The sequence below is a fragment of the Macrotis lagotis genome, chromosome 7 (assembly GCF_037893015.1).
Source record: "Macrotis lagotis isolate mMagLag1 chromosome 7, bilby.v1.9.chrom.fasta, whole genome shotgun sequence".
NCBI lineage: Eukaryota > Metazoa > Chordata > Mammalia > Peramelemorphia > Peramelidae > Macrotis > Macrotis lagotis.
In genome coordinates, this window is record NC_133664.1 from 138457960 (window position 1) to 138480361 (window position 22402).

The window sequence follows — 22402 nt, forward strand, 5'->3', positions numbered from 1 at the left end:
TGAACTCAAGAAGTAGTCTGAACTCTAGTCTTGGCACTCTATCCACTGCACAAACCTAACTGTCTAGAACTGAATTTATTCTCAAATTATTGGAACACTGGAGACTTCCTATACAATTATGCCTAAATAAGACATCATGTGTATCTAGGAACATAAATCTGAATTCTTTTTTTAAAATAAAGATAACTTGGGAGATTCTATTTTAAAATTTCCTTCTATCCTGAACTATTGTCCTATATCTCTTTTCTTTGAAGCTCAATCTCCTCAAAAAGATCATCTACAATAGGTACTTTCACCTTCTCTCTATTTATGCTTTTACAATTTGCCTTCTGACATTGTTATTCCATCAAAACTGTTCTCTCCCAGTTAACAACAATAATCTCTTAATTTCCAAATCCAAAGGCCTTTCTTTTCTTAATCCTAATTTTCCTTCACCTATTCACAATCTTTGACACTTTGATCACCCTCTGGCCTCAACAATGTTTACTCTTTAGGGTTTTGAGATACTACTCTCTCCTTTTCTCTTTCTACCTAACAGAATGCTTCTCCTCAGTCCCTTTTGCTGGTTCCTCATTTAAATCACGCTCTGATTTAAATGTGCTCTTCAAGGTTCTGACTTGGATATTCTTTTCACTCTCTATAATCAGTTGGTGATCTCCTCAGCTCCCATGGATTTAACTCCCACCTATAAAGTTGATAATTCTCAAATTTACCTATGCTATCCCAGACTCTCTAATTGCTTTTCAGACATCTCAAAATAAAATCAATGGGCAGCTAGATGGTGCAGTGGACAGAGAACCAGTCCTGGTCAGGACCTGAGGTCAAATCCAAACCTCTGACACCTGGCTGTTTGACCTTTGGATAAGTCACTTAACCCCATTGCCTTGGAAAAACCAAAATAAACAAACAAATAAATAAATGAATGAATAAAATCCAACAATTAACAAAATAAATTAATTTAAATGCATGTATAGCATGTTTATGCTATTCCAAAAGTGGGAAAGAATGTCTGCAGCTAAATGATTGAAACTTTCCACCTAAACTATTCCTCACCTTCTCTCCTCTGACATGGCTACTGCTCTAGGAACTAGTGGTGGGTCTGCCTGACTCCAAACTAGCCTCTATTCAGTCACTAAAATAACTTTCCTAAATCACTAACCTAACCATGTCACATCTGTAACTCAAAAAACTCCACTGGCTCTCTATCATCTCCAGAATCAAAATCTAAATGCTCTGTTTGGCATCCAAACCCCTTCATAACCTGGTTCCTTCACGCATTTTCAGTTTTCTAATATCTTACCCCTTGACATCTCTGTTGATCCAATAATACTGACTTGACTGTTTAACCAACAAGACATTCCAACTCTCGGGAAAGAGCAAAACACAAACTCAGTTGAAGATAACACAGTCAAAACTCCTATATCCAAAGCCCCAGAGAAAAATATGAATTGACCTCTATTCATTAAATAGCTCCAAAAAAAGTTTTAAATATCAAATAAGAGAGTTAAAGGGAAAATTGAGAAAAGAAATAAGAGTGATGCAAGAAAGTTATGAAAAAGAAATCAACAGTTGATTAAGGAGGCATAAAACATATGAAAAAACAATATCTTAAAAAAACAGAATGGGGAAATGGTGAAAGAGGCACAAAAATCAAAAGAACAGAAAAGTGTCTTGAAAAGCAGAACTGGCTAAATAGAAAAAGTACAAAAATTCAATGGAGGGGAAAAACTCTTAAAAAGCAGAATTGGTCAAATGAAAAAAGGAGATACATTCACTGAAGAAAACAATTCCTTAAAAATTATAACTGAGCAAGTTAAAGCTAATGACTTTAAAAGACATCAAGAAGGGGAGGCAAACCAGGATAAGTTGGAAAAGAGATCATGTCCAAGTTTAGATGTGCTTCAATATTCACTAACCTATGCTGGTGCACTTAAGGAGCCCTAGTTGCAAAAAAACAAACAAAACTTAAATTAAAGAAAAATTTTGAAAAAATAACACTGATACTCTCATCACCAGTTAAAAACATTTTTTAGAAAAAGATTGTCAAGCAAATGAAATGAAAGATCTCATCTTCAAATATACAATTATTCCAGTATAAGATTCATGTTTAATGACTGCCATGTTCTTTTTCCCTCCCAAGGAAAAAAACTTAAAACTTTTCTGCCAACTTTGAAGACCAAATTCTGTTGATGATCAATCTAAGGAAAGTCAATCAAATATAACAAAAGATTTATTTAAAAAATGAGAATTCTTCAACTAAGTGCGATGTGAGCAAAAATTTCATGAAACAAGTCACTTCTTTTATTATGAAACAAAGACTGATGTAATTGCTTAAAATTTTTCCTGGCTCCAAAATATGACAGCAAGTATTTCCTCTCAAGCACTGTTTTAATATATTTTGGGAAAATTTGCAATGGTAAAATATTTAAGGCATTAAAAAAATAAAATTTTAAAATCTGAAAAAAAATTACAAAATTCTGTCTCAGATGACTATGAATGGATTACAACTATATAATACTTTATAGGGTAAATAAGATTAATGATTTTCAAAAATGTATATTGAGGTAGCTAAGTGGTGCAGTGCACTGGCCCTGGAATCAGGAGGACCTGAGTTGAAATCCGGCCTCAGACACTTAATAATTACCTAGCTGTGTGACCTTGGTCAAGTCACTTAACTGCACTGCCTTACAAAAGCCTAAAAAAAAACACCCCCAAAAGTATAGATTTATCACTGCTATATTTTAATTTTTTTAATTTTCAAGAAGTCAGGGAGGAGGACAAGTTACTGTATTTAAAAACTCAAATGAACTATATTAAGATACATTTTACTTCAAAATAGATTAAAACTCCAAGATGCCAAAGATTATGGATAATGTGCACCACAAGGTATTTGGGATCATAATCAGGTAATCCTTTCTTGGAAGAAAAAACTATTAGTTGATCATAATAATCATGTACCGACTATTCTTAACTGTGAGAGAAAGGTTTTTATGACATGGTCATACATCAATTATCCTTACATGATACTAATTAAAATTTTCTGACTTAAGGTAGAAGTCTTCAAGAAAATGATTACTGGTTTATTTAAAAAAAAAAGTCATATCAATAAACTGGCTAAAGTAAGCCCAGCTTTTTTACTGATAGATTCTGTCAAAAAAGCATTTTTTCTTCCTTTGGAGTCTCTTATTCAGGCTAGAAGGATCCATTTGATTCTGGTCTCAACATAGGTACAAAAGGAAATGCATTTTCCATTTTGAACTAAAATATAGTAATTCTTAAAACTACTTTGGGTATAATAATTAGATTTCTTACTAATTATACTACTCCAAAGTTTCCTTACCTAAAACAGTTCAAAGTAAACTTTTTGTTGCTGTTTTGCTTTAGTGCCAGGGATACAAAGAAAGGCAAAAAATAGAGAAAGGTAAAATATACTGCAAATATTTATTAATTTATTCAGGATAAGTTTCATAAGCACATATCTTTGATTTGTTTAATCAAATAAAAACTGAAGCATCATTTACTATCTGTATAAAGCTACAAAATCAAGCTAAAAGACTTCTAAGTTATGCTATCTAGAATTACACACAGATAATATAAATCAATGTTATGTTAAATAGTAATGTATAAGAAATATTAAACTGATTCTTTGCTATCACTGATTTAAATTAATTCCAATCTACTACCTTCTCAAATGTAAAGTTTCAAGGTAGTAGAAAGAAATTTAACATATATCAGTTTTATTATCCTATTATTCTGACAATTTCTGGAACAAAAGTAAGTATACTAACCATTGATTTTCTGTTTAGATGCAAAATCAATAATTACTGTTTCTTGCACTAAGTAAAACAACCAGATAGGAGATAATTTGCTAAAGACAGTTATTCTAAAAAGAGAAAAGGAGAGATTTTTGAACTTGCCATTATCAGATCCTTAAAACAGTGGAAATTTCTTATATGTAGCATTGAGATTAAAAAATTCTGTAATTTCTTGCAAAATAACTTTAAAATGTTATGCAAATGAGTTAATATTCTACAAATCTGATTTTTAATTATTGTAAAGCTTAACTAATTTGGTCTAAAACACAATACCTGAATACAGATAGGATGCTTTTTTAAACTATTTTTCTTCAGGTTTCTCTTTTTTGGGGAGGTGGTTATGTTTACTTTTACAACATGACTATTGTGGTAATGTTTTTCATGACTACACAGTTTTGATCTATATCAAGTAACTTGCTTTCTCAATGAGGGGGAGTGAGGTAGGAGGAAGGGAAAGAATTTAGAACTCAAGGTTTTGGAAGTGAATGCTGAAATTTGTTTTTGCATAGAACTGAAGAAAAATAAAATAATATAAAGGAAAAAAGAGCAGAAAACAGCATTAAATTAAGCCCTTTCTAATTTTAGAATTATGGGATTATGGATAGGAAGTTAGTTTTGAAGTCAGGTAGGCCTGTATTTAAGTCCTGTCTCTGACACATATCACTAGATAAATCACTTTAACTTTTCAGTACTCTAAGTAATTATTTTATAAGCTGTAGAAAGTGATGTCTTACATTGGTAGAAGGAGTTCAAGACTTTTCTATTTTTAGTACAAATATATATCAACTTATGTAACATCAATTTAAAATACTGATGAGTCTAAATTGAGAGGTTTTTCTACCTGATATTGGTGACCAGGTAATTATTTTCAGCAAAAATAATGAGGATATAATTACATTATGTTCAATTTAGGAACCATACACTGGTAAAATCATGACTTACTCAGTGCTCAAAGAAACCTTAGAAACTGTTTAAAACTTGATTTTAAAGATAAAGATAGAGGTTTAGAAGTATGGAAGTAATTTAGCTAGAAATGAGGTGAGGTTGGGATTTGAATTCAGGTTTTCTAAATTTAAAAACTGTATGCTAAGTTAGTAATTAAAGTTACTAAGTTTCTACGTTAATAATTAAAACACTCACCATTAAATACTTCATTAAATTCTCCTGGGGGGGCATGGATGATGAATTTTGCTGCTATGCGCACCTGAAATAGAAACAAACAAAAAAAATAGAACATGAAAATAAACAATTATTTTGAAAGGGAGCAAGGCATACCAACAGCAAAACCTAAAATCTCAAGCTCTCTTGAAAATACCATTAAGATATTCTAATGCAAGAAGAAAAAAAATCATTCCAAATTTACTGTCATTTGAATAATAAATATTAAAATATATAACTTCAATATAAAAAAAATACCATTTAGAAGCTGGATGCCAATAGTTGTCTAATAATCAAAATTCATTCTTAAAATCTTTTGAGTAAAACGCAAAGAAGTGTGAACTTTTCATGAATAGATATATGTTATTTAGACATATGAAAGAAACAAATCTGTTTTTAAGTAAGGAATCTGTCACAAAATAGTAGAAAATTAAACAGGAAGAGGGGATAAAAAGGCATCAAAATATGCAAGGTACAAATGATGCCAAAGCAGCAGCTGAGAAGTTTAAGTCACAAAATAAATGATAGGAAGAATATCAGTAATACAAAACAATGAAGTATAATTCAGAAAAGAATAGAAATAATAGCTATTTTCAATAATAGCAAATTAAAGGCAAACCTTCATAGTCATAATACTAAAAGAGAAAAATTATCTAAACTATTAAGGAACACCAACTTTGAAATGCTTAGAGAATATTTATCTTGATATATCTAAAAGTTTTTCATATTTATTAAAATATTTTGATCTATAAGTCTCTTTTTAACCTGAGCAATTTTAGTAATCTAACACAATTAAAATTGGTGTATCTGTGAGTGTAAGAACCTAATATATGGACTTTTCAGGTTCATTTGTAGGATGTTTGTGGAAATAATTCTTACAGCAAGATTATGAGAAGCATAGCCTAAGTAAACTAATATAGACAACAAAATAGATATAATAACCCAATGATAACTAAAGTAAAATACTCTTTGATAAGCTATTGGAATTTTAAGTTGATATTATTTCTATTCCCAACAAAAATGGAGGCATGAAGAACCATAAAAATCACATCAACACTAAACTTTCAGTTTTAAAAACAGCCAAACATCAATTCCTTTTTTAAAAATTTTATTTAAGGCAATAGAATTAAATCCCATTTGAAATGTCGACCATTATCTATAGCCTTGCAATTTGGACTCTGATTATTAGCAAGCACTTAATAAAGGGCCTACTATAAAGACGTTATAATAAGCCTTGGGAATACAAAGAAAGACAAAAACAATCCCTGTCATCAAGGAGCTCACAAATCTAATAAGGAAGATAACACACCAACAATCACGTACAAACAATGTACCCTGGATAATTTGGGGGTAACCAAGGAGGAAGGGCATTACATTAAGGAAGGCTGGGAAAGGCTTCTTAAAAAAAAGATTTTTAACATCAGTTGTACAAACATATTCATAGCAGCACTATTTGTGGTGGCAAAGAATTAGAAATAGAGTGAATGTCCATCAATTGGGAATGGCTTAATAAACTGTGGCACATGTATGTGATAGAACACTTGTTCTATTAGAAACCAGGAGGGATGGGAATTCAGGGAAGCCTGGAAGGATTTGCATGAACTGATGCTGAGTGAGATGAGCAGAACCAGAAGAACACTGTACACCCTAACAGCAACATGGGGGGTGATGATCAACTTTAATAGATTTGTTCATTCCATCAGTGCAACCATCAGGCACAATTTTGGGGTATCTGCAATGGAGAATACCATCTGTATCCAGACAAAGAATTGTGGAGTCTGAATAAAAACCAAAGACTGTTACCTTTTAATTAAAAAAAAAAACAGGGGTGGCTAGGTGGCATAGTGGATAAAGCACCGGCCCTGGAGTCAAGAGTACCTGGGTTCAAATCCAGTCTCAGACACTTAATAATTACCTAGCTGTGTGGCCTTGGGCAAGCCACTTAACCCTGTTTGCCTTGCAAAAAAAAAAAAAAAACAACTAAAAAAAACTTATCTTGTTATGTAATTTTGCTCTCTTATACTTTATTTTTCTTCCTTAAGGATGATTTCTCTCTCATCACATTCAACTGAGATCAATGTATAGAATGGAAACAAGGTAGACTAACAGACTGCCTTCTGTGTGTGGGGGAGAAGGGAAGCGAGATTAGGAGAAAAATTGTAAAATTAAAAATAAATAAATAGATAGATAAAAGGATTTTAGCTGAGATTTGCAGAAAGCCAGGAAGAATCAATAAACATTCCAGACAGGAAGAATCCGTTGGTGAATAGAAGCTAAGAGACAAGGAGTATCTTATACAAGGAAGGACTTTGTTGCTGGGTTGTATAGTATGTGGCAGGCATTAAGATGTAAGAAAACTAGAAAAGTAGAAGGGTAAGAGGTTAGGAAAGGTGTTCAGAGTAAAAAAATTAGTCTTAAAAAACAGAACTTTAGAAAAAGAGTAAGACACAGAGCCCACTTATCATTAATGTGTCTGTTCTAAAGGTCCAAAGTATACATTCAGTTAAAAGGGAGTGTCTTATGAAGCAAAGTCCTAGCAGGTTAGGCTAAGACCACAAAACATCCCTGGATCAAATAGATCAGGCATTAAAATTCTCTAGAAATCCAATAGATCAATCCAAATCAGTGGTTACTGATTTGTGAGGGCTCTGTAATGTCTCAAGCAGGAGAGAAAAAAAACGTAAGAACTTTCTACAAGTCTCAAAGTTACTCTGTAATAAATAGAAGCCGGGCCCTCTACCCAAACAGGCAATCTACAAGTTACAAGAGATTTGCAGAAATTACATTTCATGTAGCCTTCATAGGACAGTTATAAGTAGTTATAACAAGTAAAAAGAGTGGGAAGGGAAGGAGATCCAAGTAAAAGAATGATTTTCTGCAGCTTCTGTCATTACTCTTATCTATTCCTGAGGATTGAAGCTTATTGAAAGATATATTTCTAAAGTATCAGATTATTTCAGGTGTCCAATATATTAATTAAACTTTTGTCCTTACTAACAGTCGTCTTTTTGGTGAGGAAAAAAATAATTTGTTGTTTTTCTAGGTTTCTACAGTAGTCTACAAATGTTGGAGGTGGGGGGGGTGGGACAAGGGTTGAAACTAAGTAATACCTTAGGTAATTGGCATTTGACACTTGTGAAAAGCTAACAATGAATAAGGCATGGTTAGAAAGATAAAAAAAATAAAACTTTGATTTTAATTGAGGAAAAGAAATTAAAAATAGGTACTACATGAGAATCTTAATATTCTTATTTAAACTATTAGGTTTAAATTGCTAAATAATGTTTTATTACTGGGAATTAGCCACAACATTGAAAAAATGTAAATTTTCTCCTAAATAACTCCAATTTTTATAATACAAATTCGATGTTACTACATAAACTAAGTAAGATCAGACCTGACCAGAGAAACCTCTACTGTAGGCAAAAGTTCACCATCTTGTTATATAATCAAGTCCATCATTGTTAATTCTGATAAAAATCAAATGACTTGATAAACTTCTTTTATGCACATTATATATGAAGATAATGAGGTGTTACCTTTTTGTTGGTTGATTTACTGCAAATCAATCTGGAGATAAAGTTAGATCCTTTAATTATAAGAAAATGTATCTATCCTCAAAGACACTAAAAAATGTTAGAAAGTAGTTCTGGGGATGGCTAGGTGGAATAATTACCTAGCTGTATGGCCTTGGGCAAGCCACTTAATCCCACTGCCTTGCAAAAAAAAAAAAAAAAAAAACCCAACAACCTAAGGAAAAAAAATAAAGTAGTTCTGTTAAAAAGTCTAATATTTCTGGTTTACAAAAACTGTCCTGAACAAAACAAACAAACAAAAAAAAAGAATTCTTTCTATGAACAAAATGATTATGCTTAGGAGCTTTTGTTGATGTTAATACAGTAATCAAAACGTGTTCCATAATCACAATCACATCTTAAAAAGATAAAGCACTTTACCTTCACTTACAAATAAACTAGCATTTACAAAGACTAAGTTTTGCAAAATACTTTACACATGTGGCTTCACTTGAACCTCAAAATAATTCTATTATTATCATCCTCATTTTGCAGATAAGGGAACTGAGACTGAGAAAGGCAAAGAGATTTGCTCAGTGTCAGGAAGAGGCTCCTGTCTCAAGCAGAATTTAAGGTCTTCCAGACTTGAAGTCCAAGACCACTATCCATTGTACCATTTAGCTTCCTCTTTATTTGTATCTTGACAAGTGCTTAAGCCACTTCCTACATTTTAATTATTAGAAATCTCTGTTGGGGTGGCTAGGTGGCGCAGTGGATAGAGCACCAGCCCTGGAGTCAGGAGGACCTGAGTTCAAATCCAACCTCAAACACTTAAGAACTACCTAGCTGTGTGGCCTTGGGCAAGCCACTTAACCCCATTTGTCTTTCAAAAACCTAAAAAAAAAAAATCTCTCTGAAAAGTCATTCAGGGAAAAAGGAAGATTTCATAACCAGCCTCTCTCTAAAAACTCCCAGTTACAACAATAACAAAACAGTAGTCATCCATGCCAGCTAGCACTTTACATATTTCCTTATTTCACCTACACAACCTTGTGAAGCAAGTGCTATCTCCGTTTTATTGTAAGTAGTATATAGGGCAGAGACTGAGTCAGGTTAAATTACTAGTGCAAGGTCACAAGGGTCATATTTTGTGGGGCAAAAACCTAAACCAAGTCATCCTAACTTCAAGCCCCTTTCCATTCTCCATAAACTAATTTTTTCTTTAATTTCAACTTCATTTAAAAATATATCTTCTGAAAGTAAATTGTAAAGGCAGGAAAAACAATTGTATTGTTTATATTTTATTCTGATGGTGTGAAATTATGGCATGATAATTTGATAAATACTCTCCTACACTTACTTTTAAAAGAAATTCTAATTTTCCATCCCTTTTGTTTTTACAAAGTCACTGCTTTCAAAAATCTCTAAGTTTGTCAATAATTTATCCTAGAAAGGAAAAGAGAATCAGGTTCTTCTCTCCAATTCTACCTCTTCTGACATATTTTTAACTAGCAGTGAAACATCATTTCAACATACCTGATAAAATTATTCATACCTCTACATGAGTGATAAGTTACCAACATTTTGATGATTGCAAAATGAAATTTTTTTGATACTTTGAATAACAGTGGGATTTATATTGTCTCACTATTACATCTTTACTAGCTTCCCAAAACATGGTCATAACTGCACAATTATTTTGTTTTGAACCAAGAAAAAGAAAATCTGATATATATTTTATATACCTTTTAAATTACAACTGGGCTAAAGAACTAAAACAAAATAATTTTCCTCTAAAAAAAGAAGAAAGGAAAAATGAAGCAAATAATTACAAAGCAATTTCAGAACATTTTAAGCACTTTATTTCAATAATCATCTAAGATGGTTAAGGTAACACATGCTGTTGTCATTGAATATTCTTTGTACCCCAAAGGTCATAAGGTGGGTAACCTTCAGAACAGCTTTTTTATCCTTCTCTATAAACAAATTTGAGTACTTCAAGAACTGTGATTTTTAATTGGTGCCAGTACCCACTTCTATCAATGCAGGCACAATCTCTGTAATTTAGTCAACTTTCATGAACTTTTCAAAATTTAAATTCATCATGCTAAGGCTAAATCATCAGACCAGCTGATTACAAGAACTCTGATTTTTCTCGAATTTTATAGATCAACACTGCCCCCCCTTACCACTGATGCAATTCAGCTCCACAAAATACAGTAAAATTATTTCCCTTAGAGTCTTATGTAATTTAAAAGCCCTAATATGAATTAACATTTTTACCTGCCATTAAAAACACAGCTTTGATCACAACAGATACTTATTCAACAAACCTATTTGAACCACTTAGCTTAGTAGTTCCCAAACAAAGTGTTCTTCCCTGGTCACCCCACTTTCCTGCTTACCTCCATCCCTCTCCCTCTCCATTAGAATGCAAGTGTAGCCCAGTGGTTTGCATGGAAAATTTTTTCTTCGTTGAGTTCATCATTCAATAGACAACAAGTATATAGGGGAGCTTTGAAATTTTGACATTAAAGAGGTACTCAAAAACTCAATTAGACTGGTTTATTTAAAGATGAACAAAGAAAAAAATCATTTAAATAACTGGGTTCTTTAGATTTTTAACTGTGGCAAATGTGAATTGCAACTTTTGTTTGTTTCCTGTTTATATACAATACAGAACAAATAGATTTTTTTTTAAAAAATCACATACAATTTCCTGTTTCTAATACTTTGCAACCTGATGGAAACTCCTTAGAGAGACTTCTGATCCTCTAAGGAAAAAGAAGATTCTAATCACTGGCTTAATTAATTATAAAGTTCAGAATCAAGGGTTCAGAGAGAATGAAACAGGGTATACTGAAACTTGCAATTTAAAATGCATATCATGAATTCATTTTGTGACTGATTTTCAATTTCTGAAACAATCTAATTGTGGAAAATTAAGATTTTAAAACATAAGTATTTGAATTTATCATGCATCTTTATCTTTTCATTCTAGAGTGTTTACTTACTTCTATTATATAACTACAAAAATAAGAATAGCTTCTAATTTTTCAATTACCTAATTAATAAAAATATTCTTCAAAAAACAGCTGCTGGGAAAAGTTAAAAAGCCTAATATAGTTGTGGAACAACTTACAGTCATAACAACAGAAGATTTTAAAAAAAAATAAACCTGTGGAATTTTCTGACAAAATGAGAAAAAATATTTAGATTTCATGAGTTTTTAAAAGTATTTTATCATGAAGTGACAAATATTAGGTTAAAGAATAAATTCACAAGAACATTATTTGATATCACAACTTTTAACAGTTAAATATTTGAGACATAATAAAAACACAGGAGTGCTTATATTGTTCAACATTCTACACAGCAAATTTCTGAAGGACAATTAAAGACAACTACAACTTGGACACACATACGTATACATATACACAGATATATATAATCATATATAAATACATATATGTATATATATGTATTTTGTGCCTTGGCAACTGTGGTGTAGTAGAAAGAGTATGAGTTTAGAAGTACAAATCATTTATTGATCCAAGTAAATCATCTTTAAAACTGAGATGGTGAAGTTTACACTAGCTGGTAAGGGTGAGGAGGATCAAGAATGATAACAATACAATATTAAACTATTATTAGTTACTGTATTTATCACCCATTCTTACCTATAGAACACACCTACCATAAGGACATCCACTCTCTCACTCACCTACCCATGTATTTTCTCCATATTCTTTCCTAGTCTTCTCTTTTCTTCCTTTCTACTTTCAATGGACCTCTCCTCTCCTGATTGCTTCTTCTTTTTCACTCACTTTTTTTCTTCCTCTTCCTCATTTTTTCCTTCTCCTGCAGGTTTATTTCTACCACAATAGCAAGATATCATCTATTAATATAAGAAATGAGTACACACATATATGTACTATAGTTAAGAATGAATTTGAATATATAAAAATCTATAAACACACTTTTAAAAGTGATTCAGTAACAGTGTGTTAAGACTTTTTTCTTTGGTACCATGAGATATACTGAGACTTTTAAGAGCCCTTAGAGTAAAATTCCTATGCCCTTCTTTTTTTCTTTTTTTAGTTTTTGCAAGGCAAATGGGGTTAAGTGGCTTGCCCAAGGCCACACAGCTAGGTAATTATAAGTGTCTGAGGCCGGATTTGAACTCAGGTACTACTGACTCCAGGGCCAGTGCTCTATCCACTGTGCCACCTAACCACCCCTCCTATGCCCTTCTTGGCAAAGGGTTCTTAACTTAAGGTTCAGTCATACCCAAAGAGGCCCAGGGATATTTTCAAGAGTTCCTTGAACTTGGATGGGGAAAAAATTGCATCTTTATTTTCACTGACTGTAGGTGGAATTTAATATTTTATTCAATTAAGAATTTTTTAGAAATTATTCTGACTCCATAGGTCTTATCAAACAACCAAAGAAGCTTAAGACAGAAAGACTGTTCATCAGTCAAATGATTCAACTATTCTCTCTTTTTTAAGTAGATCCAAAGAACTGACTGTAGTTACTAATTTTTTAAAAAATAATAACTTTAAAATTCAAAATTAATTTCTCTATTTTCTAGATTAATTTTAAAAAAAATTGTTGCAAGTTTTTAGAGTATTTTACTACTAAACAAAAGATATGGAATATACTTTACAGCAAATTAGTTTTCTTAAATTTCTAGAGAAAGGTTCCAAGGCTCCTTTAGATCCACTAAGATTCACTTCCCAACTTTACAGCCAGTCATAGTATGAACATGAATTCTGACATTTGTCTTCTCTTTTCTTGAAATAATATAACTCAGATGACTATGAATTTGCTAAATGAAGAATCTGAGGTGGAGGATCTGTAAAGGATAGGGAAACTCTCATGAAGGAAACTGGAGAAGTCCAGGGAAGAGAAAGGCAGAATATGGCAACTGTGTCTTGAACTTTGGGATGTCTGGTTCACATGGCCCAACATTTTAATTATTATCCTGATTCCTTGCTGACATAAGCAGTACTCTCAAGACTGTCTTGGCCTTCAGTAACCACTCAGTTGTCAAAGTATAAGAAGTCCTATGCTCTCTTGAGATGTAGTGAATTTTATAACACCTTTCAATAAATAACTTATATTTTTGTTTTTTCTTTCTTGTGGTTTTTCCATTTTGTTCTGACTCTTCTAACACAACTTGATTGATATGGAAATACATTTAGCATGACTGTGTGTGTGTATATATATATATGTACATATACATATACATATATATATATATATATATATATATATATATATATATATATATATATATATATATATATATATACACACATACATACACACACAGATCCTCCTGACTCCAGGGCTGGTGTTCTATCCACTGTATCACCTAGATGCCCCAAGCTTAGAGAAATATTAATAAACAGGTATGCTAATCTAATTTTATTTTGTTCTTCTTTGAGGCCAACTTCTTATATGTTAATATTTGTACCTATTAGGAGAAACTCTGGAGGTTATATATATATATATATATATATATATATATATATATATGAATAATTCAATTTAATTATTATTATTTTAAGGCCAAATTCAGAGAGGTTTTCATTTTATCTTCAGAATAACACTTTGAGGTGGGTATGCTTATTAACTTCATTTGAGGTTCTATTCACTGTACCAGCTGGTATAGTCTGACGAATGGTCTAGTGCTTTCTGGAATTTTGGGAAAGGAGAGAAGGTGAGAAGAAAAAATAACTATTTGGGAAAAGGTTCATGGGGCAAACAATATCAGTTTCCTCTCTTTCTTATTCTGCTTAATTAATTTTTTGTTTATTTGTTTTGATAGACATCTAGTTTAGTCTGGTAAAAGAAGTGATAATAAGGATTCCTTCAATTCAAGTTTTTATTAAGCACTTCATAATTACCAGGGATGGGATATAAAGACAAAATACTTTCCTTCAAGTATCCTATCTATTTATGGTATAAATTCTGATAAATGTGTAGTTGAGAAAATGACACTGGGTGCTATAAGGGAAGGTTTTTTAAAATAGGTTAAAAAAAAGCCAACCAGGAAAAAAAAATCGATAGGATAGCTCCTCTGTCATCCAAAGGAAAAAGGATGACAATCCAAAATGAAAGGAAAAATGTAAAAAAGGTAGACAGATTTTGTGCAAATAAATTAGAACAAAACTCCCCCAAATGAATAAGAAAACAATCATATGAATAACAAGAAACTAAGTTAAGAGAAATTATAGATATAAATATGGATATAATATAGATGTAAATATCACCAGAAAACAAGGCTTGGATCATAATATGATTTGCCAATATGATGACCAATTATTAAGAAGAAATTCAGATGGAAAAACCAATTTAGGCCAAATTCTACCAATGGATTGTTTGCTGGCATTTTTGGGTAAAAAAAATGAATTTCCTATATCTAACCTTTCTTTTAATATGCAGCTAATTCCTATGTATAAGATTATCATCTCGATCCTGTGTTATTTTGTTTGTTTGCAATTTAGTCTGAGTGCTCTATTAAAGAACCATTAGCTCTATTATTGTTCTATTAGAACATATATCTCAGGTATAATTTTTAAAAATGTTTACTGCCATTTTTATGAGGTTGTATTTCTTATAAATTATTTTTATATTTTCATATTTATAAAGTCAATGGAAAAGGGTTAACAAATAAATTTTCATTTTATATACAACCATTAATTTTTCTAACATTTAAATGTATAGGGGCAGCTAGGTGGTGTAGTGGATAAAGCACCAGCCCTGGAGTCAGGAGTACCTGGGTTCAAATCCGGTCTCAGACACTTAATCATTACCTAGCTGTGTGGCCTTGGGCAAGCCACTTAACTCCATTTGCCTTGCAAAAAACCTAAAACAACAACAACAAAAAAAACATTTAAATGTGTAAATCAAGGGAACATGTATATTAGGTGAGCTGTTTTGTTTAAAAGCTAATATTTCTGCAGCACTAAAAAATTTCTAAAATATCATTTGGTGCTTACAACAATCCTGTGATGTACTAAGTATATACTACAGTTATGGTCCTCATTTTTCAGGTGAGAAAATTCAGAGAACTTAAGCGACTCGCCCAGAGTCACAGAGCTAGTAAAAATCAGAGGTAGCATTTGAATGTAGGTCTCTTCTGACTCTTAAAAATTAAATGATCTTCCCACCATGTCACAGTGCCATTCTACAAGAATCCCTTTAAATGACTATTTTAATTAAAAATTACAATAATTAATGGTACACATTGTTAAATTAAAATTAAATCTTCCTTTGATGACTCAGGATGTATTTCTGGATACTATATATCCTTTAGGCTCAGGATTATGAACTTCTATTATCATTGTACAATATAGTAGATCACATGGGTTGCCTCAATAAAGATCCACAGTCAATCTAAAGAGATTAGCCTAACAGAAAAAAACAAGTAGATGAATTCTTAATAAATGAATGGGTAACCCTTGGAGTTAATCCTAAAAGCACCTATATCCTGGATGGGCACTGTAGATGGATGATGAACTAGGCCTTGTAGGAGAGCAATTACAGAGAACTGCACGATCATTTCAATGACTTCAAGCTGCAATATCCTAATTTTTAAAAAACCAATACTTTTCTGCTGATGGTACACCAATAAGTCAGGCTATGTACCCATAGTCTAGGTTAGGTGCTGGGGCTAAAAAGATCACAGAAGAACAAGTTCCTGAGTTTAAGGCCTTCATATTCTATACAAGGACACAACACGTACACATAAATGTATATACAGACAAATCAAGTCAACAAAAATTTATTAACTGCTTACAGCCACTATGTTAAGCTGTGGGATATAAAGACAAAAAAACCATCAGACAACTTCAACAGCCTAGGTATGAGGTAACGAGGAGCTACACTGGATTGATGATAGTATTAGAGGAAAGAAAGGGTTGTACATATGAAGGTAGAAATGAGAGGAATTGAGAGTAGAGAAGGCAGGATGAGAATAAGGATGGCAGGATGAAACCTAGATTGCCAGCCTGAGTGATTGAGAAGGCACAACAGTAGGAAAATTAGGAAGACAGGAACTTTTTTGGGGGGAAGATTAAGTTAATTTAGTTTGGGACACTTCATTTGTCATGTCAATCAGATAATCCAATTTGATATGTCTAACAGACAAGTTGGGGATACAAAAATAAAGTCAGAAGAGAGGATAGGATAGGCAAATAAATCTGAGAATCACTTGATAAGAGCTGGATAGTCGAATCCATGGGGGGGGGGGGTTGGTGAACTCACCAAATAAAATATGCCTCTACAAATATAGAAAATATACAAAAATAAGTACAAGTGCACGAGGATGCATTTCTATCTGTAAAGAATGGGAATGGCTTATATAGGCAGTACCATTTCTAAGAGGCATAAATGAGGAGGGTGCATGCATTCCAGGAATCAGTCAGGAGAATGTTCCATGTGACTAACAGAAGAGCCAATTGGCTGGACTGACCTAATGAAGACTAATATATAATAAGGCTAGGTTTTAAATGCCACACCAAAGAATTTTATGTGAGACTAGAGGTATTAAGGATTAAGAGTAACAGAGTGACTAGAAAAGACCCATTATGTTTTAGGAATATCACTTTGGCAACTTTATTGAAGATGCAATGCAAAGAGAGATTTGAGGGTAGAAAAACCATTTGGAATACTATTCCAACAACTCAGTTAAGAGGGGAGGGAGTTGACTCAGGGAATAGAAGGCTGGACCAGGAGTCAGTCAAATTGGAACTCAGACACTCACTGTGTGAACCTGAGCAAGTCATTTCACCTATGTTTACCTTAATCAAATGGAATAGGAAATGACAAAAACCACTCTAATAACTGTCAAGAAAACCCTTTCTGCATGGTCATGAAGAGTGACAAAACTGAATAACAAGTTAAAAGGGGATGAGGAGGCAGCAGCTAGGTGGCACAGTGGATAGAGCACCTGTCCTGGAGTCAGGAGTACTTGAGTTCAAATCCAGAGTTCAAATCCGACCTCAGACTCTTAATAATTACCTAGCTGTGTGACCTTGAGCAAATCACTTAACCCCATTCACTGTCTTACCAAAAAAAGGGTGGGGATGAGGGACCTGAAACAGGGTGCTCCCCCTATGAATGAATAGAAAACAATGGATAAGAAAAATAGAGGTAAAGCTGCTAAGACTTTGCAACTAATTGGATATGTCAGGTGAAGAAAGTGGGGAATTGATGACTCCAAATTTACTAACCAGAACCACTGGAGATGATATATCAAAAGAATAGAAAGGTCAGAAAGGGGTGGTATATAAGAATCTTTGAAGAATCAAAACTATAATCACTTAAGTTCAATGCAAAAAACTCATGTTGGTTTTAACAATTTGTAAATCAGAAATTTAAAAGACTTTATCTAGGATGTATATGACCAGAAAGGAGTGTGCTGATCACAGAGTAAGAGATGACAAGGGCAAGACAGAGTGAAAAAAAAAAAAAAAAAAAGAGCTATACTTGGGGTTAGGTACCCCACTGAGTTCAAGACGATTATGGAAGACAAGGGCAATAACCATCAGATGAGAGGACTTAGTCAGGCTGAGATTCACTGAAATGTAAAAGTATATGATTCTATATTAGTCCTCTAATGACCTTGAAAATTGTGATAGCTTGTCATTTATCTTTTTTTAAGTTTGTTATTATTATTATTATTATTATTTTTTTTTTTTTTTTAGTTTTTCAAGGCAATGGGGTTAAGTGGCTTGCCCAAGGCCACACAGGTAGGTAATTATTTGGTGTCTGAGGCCGGATTTGAACTCAGGTACTCCTGACTCCAGGGCCAGGTGCTCTATCCACTACGCCACCTAGTTGCACCCCCTCCCCTTTTTAAGTTTTTGTAAGGCAATGGGGTTAAGTGGCTTGCCCAAGGCTACACAGCTAAGTGTCTGAGTGTCACTCAGGTATTCCTGACTTCAGGGCCAGTGCTCTATCCACTGTGCCACCTAGCTGCCCAATAAATTAGCTTTTAAGCCTAAGATCACTTCTTCCAACTACATATTTATAAAAACCATTTTAAAAAACCCTAATTTTTACAATCTACTACTGAATTTTACTACCAAAAATGATCTAATCCAAATGATCTTATGTAAATTAATTGAAGCTGCTCTCAAATACAAGTTTTTTGTGTTTCAAAAAGATACAAATCATTTTCCTATTAAGTATCAAAATTACTTCTGACTTTAGAAGTACAAATTAATTTTCTTCCCTTCTGCAACACTTTTTTACAAAGTGACAAAGTTCAAATTGACCAAAAAATGTTAATGTTCAAATATACTACCCTGAAATACAACCCCCCCTTCTCTCTCAATGCAAATTCCAAAAGTTAAAATATCAATATTAATTCACTCCTACCTATACCTACACCTCAAATATACAGGAAATGGAACCAATTTCTATAAACCAGTAGTGTTTCCTGAGGGTTTCCCCGAGCAGCAAAAACTCCTCTCAATTCACACTCCTTACATATTTTCACAATCCCCTTACTCAAATATACACTGATAATAAAATTGGTGAAAACAGCATTATTCATCTCACATTGTTGATCTTGTACTTTATAAGACTTGAGTCAAAACTCTTAAGAGTCAAAACTCTTAAAAATCTAACTCCAATGGATCATTTCATGAAATAATCATATAAATGAGACTTTCAAGTTGATCTTTTAAGGATTGTGATACCTAAATCCATAACTTTTTTAATAAATATTTTTGTTTAATAAAATATTTTTGAATAAAGCAACAATGGTCAATAATGCAAATTCTCTTAATTTCAATTCTAACACCAATATTTCCATATAGTTTCTCAGTCTGTTTTTCCTTCCCAGAGTGAATGTAGGGTCCAATTTGTTTCCCTGAAATTTTCTCAAATCTTTACTTTGATAACACAGGATGTTATGGGATATGCTATCTATCTATATCTATATCCATCATACCTCTTTTTCTACCTAATTAAGAACAATGAGTAGGGTAGTTAAAATGTCTTCAGAGGATATTTTGAGGTTAAATATGTGTTTCTACATCAATAGTTTAGAATTTGATTCCATAATAAGGGGGAAAAAAATTCAATCAGAACTATCCAAAAATGAAATGGTTGTTCTAGGAGGTTTTGAAGATTGATTACTGGAGGTCTTGAAGTATAAGTTAGGTTAAGTATTCACTGGGGAAGGACAAAGTTCATGCTTCTAGTGAGATTCAAAGAACTCCAGCAGCTCCCTAAAACCTCCAGAATCAACTCTAAAATCTTTTCTCTGAAGTTCAAAGCTCTTCATTAACTGCCTTCCTTTGCATTCTTCTTATAATTTACACCTCTTTCCTAACTTTTCAATGTATTAACACTGGATTTTTTATAGTTCCTCAAACAACAGTTCATTTCCTGATGCCATGAATTTTCATTGTCTCTTTTGCCCATGCTTGGAATGTTCTATCTTCTCATGTCTGCCATCTGGTTCAATTAAAATCTATATTCTACAGGTAGCTTTCCCTGATTCTTCTTTATTCAGCAGCCTTTCTTCTATTAATTATTTCAAATTTATTTTGTATATAGTTAACTTGCATGTTGTAACATTAGACTGTAAGCAGATTAAGAGCAGAGACTTTTTAATGCCCAATATTTATTATGGTGCCTAGTACATTCTAGACATTTAACAAATAATTATTGATTGGTGAGTGTAAGGCTAAAGGAGCTCTTAACTACAAGAGTCTATAAATTTATGAATAAAAACCTTCCCCTATAATCATCATGATCTCTCTATAGTTTTAGTTAAAATAGTTTTAATGAACAGCTGAAATTCTTATAGGCTTAAAGTTTGGCTGCAGGCTATAATAAAATCTTTTCATTTTGTAAAGATCATTCAGTTTGTTTTGAAGAATCCCAGGTTACCTCCATGTCATGATGAAGCAAAGGAGATCTTTGACAATTGTTCTTTGCAAGAGGTATTATTTGGTTTAAAAAAAAAAGGACCAAGGACATGTCATATTTCCCCACGTATAAGATACTCCCCCCCCCCCCCCGAAAAATTTACTGGGACCATATTATAAAGTGGTTGTAGATTTTCTACTTGCATTTCTTTCTTTTTTGCACTCATTGTTGTATATTTTTTATTTGCATTTCCCACTTTTTCATGCTTGTTGTCTTTGTGTTCATTATTTCTCATTTGTTACCAGTATATTAGGTTACATTTTGCCATAGGGTTCAGAAAAATTTTTGTACAGTCCTGAATTCAAGTTCAAAGTGATCCAGTTTGCAAAAGTAAATGGAAATCGTGCTGCTAAACATCAGTTTGGTCCTCCTCCAACTGAGAAAACAATCTGAGACTCATTATAGGAAGAAGAAACCCTACTGAAAATATCCTGCAGAAGAAAGCCAAGAGAGGCAAGTCAGCCAAATGGTCTGATTTAGAGAGGGAATTGAAGATATGGCTTGAAGAGCAAAGGACAAGTGGAATTCCTGTGTCCACAAAAGATGGTTTCACATGAGGCAGAACAGTCCAGAAGAATAAAGCCTGAAAAGAGATTGCTAGATTTAATAGCCCCAGGGGGTCTTCTGGTAACACAGGAGGAGCTGTATTTTCCTTAGATTGCACAGAAGAATCAGATTTCAGCAAGTGAGAGGATGGTGATGAAAGCACTTGACCATGAAAAGGAGGGTACACAGAAAGCCAGCTTGGAAGAATGGCAAGGTCAAGAGTTTTTTACATGTTTGAAGATAGCAGAGAAAGAACTAGGATAGAGATGACATATTAAAGAAAGGATGTGCCTCTAAACTTCATATTTCCCAAAGGTCAAGTCCACTATGCTGCACACAGTAGGTTCTCAAAGAATATATGAAAGGAAGGTGACTATACTCATAAAAATCAGTCTTTAAGTCTAATGTTATTATTATTATACCCCATGTTTATCAATGTATCAGAGGGATTACAATTTAAAACTCTTTATAAATGTCACAAATTCCTAGATCATAAGGTAGATATTACAGTGGTAAAATCTTCCTTCACATCAGGATTTTCTTTGTAAATATGCCATCACTAACATTAACTGCATTGAGTAGTAATTATGGTGTATTTATATCTAGGCTTAATAAATACAAGGCTTTGTTTGTGGTGGCAAAGAATTGGAAATTCAGTGAATATCCATCAGTTGGGGAATGGCTGAACAAACTGTGGTATATGTATGTTATGGAACACTACTGTTCTATTAGAAATCAGGAGGGATGGGTATTCAGGGAAGCCTGGAAGGATTTGCATGAACTGATGTTGAGTGAGATTAGCAGAACCAGAAAAACACTGTACACCCTAACAGCAACATGGGGGTGATGATCAATCTTAATGGCTTTGCTCATTCTATCAGGGCAACAATCAGGCACAATTTTGGGATATCAGTGAGGGAGAATACCATCTGTATACAGAGAAAGAATTGTGGAGTTTGAACAAAGACCAAAGACTATTACCTTTAATTTAAAAAAAAAAAACAAACCACATTATTTTACTATGTAATTTTGCTATTTCTTATTTTCCCCCCCTTAAGGATATGATTTCTCAATCATCACATTCAACTTAGATCAATGTATACCATGGAAACAATGTAAAGAATAACGGACTGCCTTCAGTGGGGAGTGGGGGGGGAGTGAAATTAGTGGAAAAATTGTAAAATTCGAAAAGAAATTTAAAACAAACAAATAAATACAGGGCTTAAGCATGCACCTAAAATCAGTACCATCATTTTTTCCCTATAAATTTATCATTTCTATAGATGTAAAAATAGCAGCTAGGTACAGTGGATAGGGTGTAGGGTCTGGAGTTAAAAGACTTTTCTTCTGGAGTTCAAATCTCACCTCAGACCTTCCTAGCTGTGTGATACTGTGCAAGTCACTTATGCA

At 32.9% G+C, this 22402-nt stretch overlaps 1 protein-coding gene across 2 annotated transcripts in view; it reads right to left on the reverse strand.

The window, feature by feature from the left end:
• CAPZA2 (capping actin protein of muscle Z-line subunit alpha 2) overlaps positions 1-22402 on the reverse strand; it is a 53871-nt gene that overhangs the window by 18366 nt on the left and 13103 nt on the right. For both annotated transcript variants that reach the window (XM_074193853.1, XM_074193852.1), the window contains exon 2: positions 4956-5019. In XM_074193853.1, the coding sequence (XP_074049954.1) occupies positions 4956-5019 (64 nt within the window). The remainder of the gene's footprint in view (positions 1-4955; positions 5020-22402) is intronic.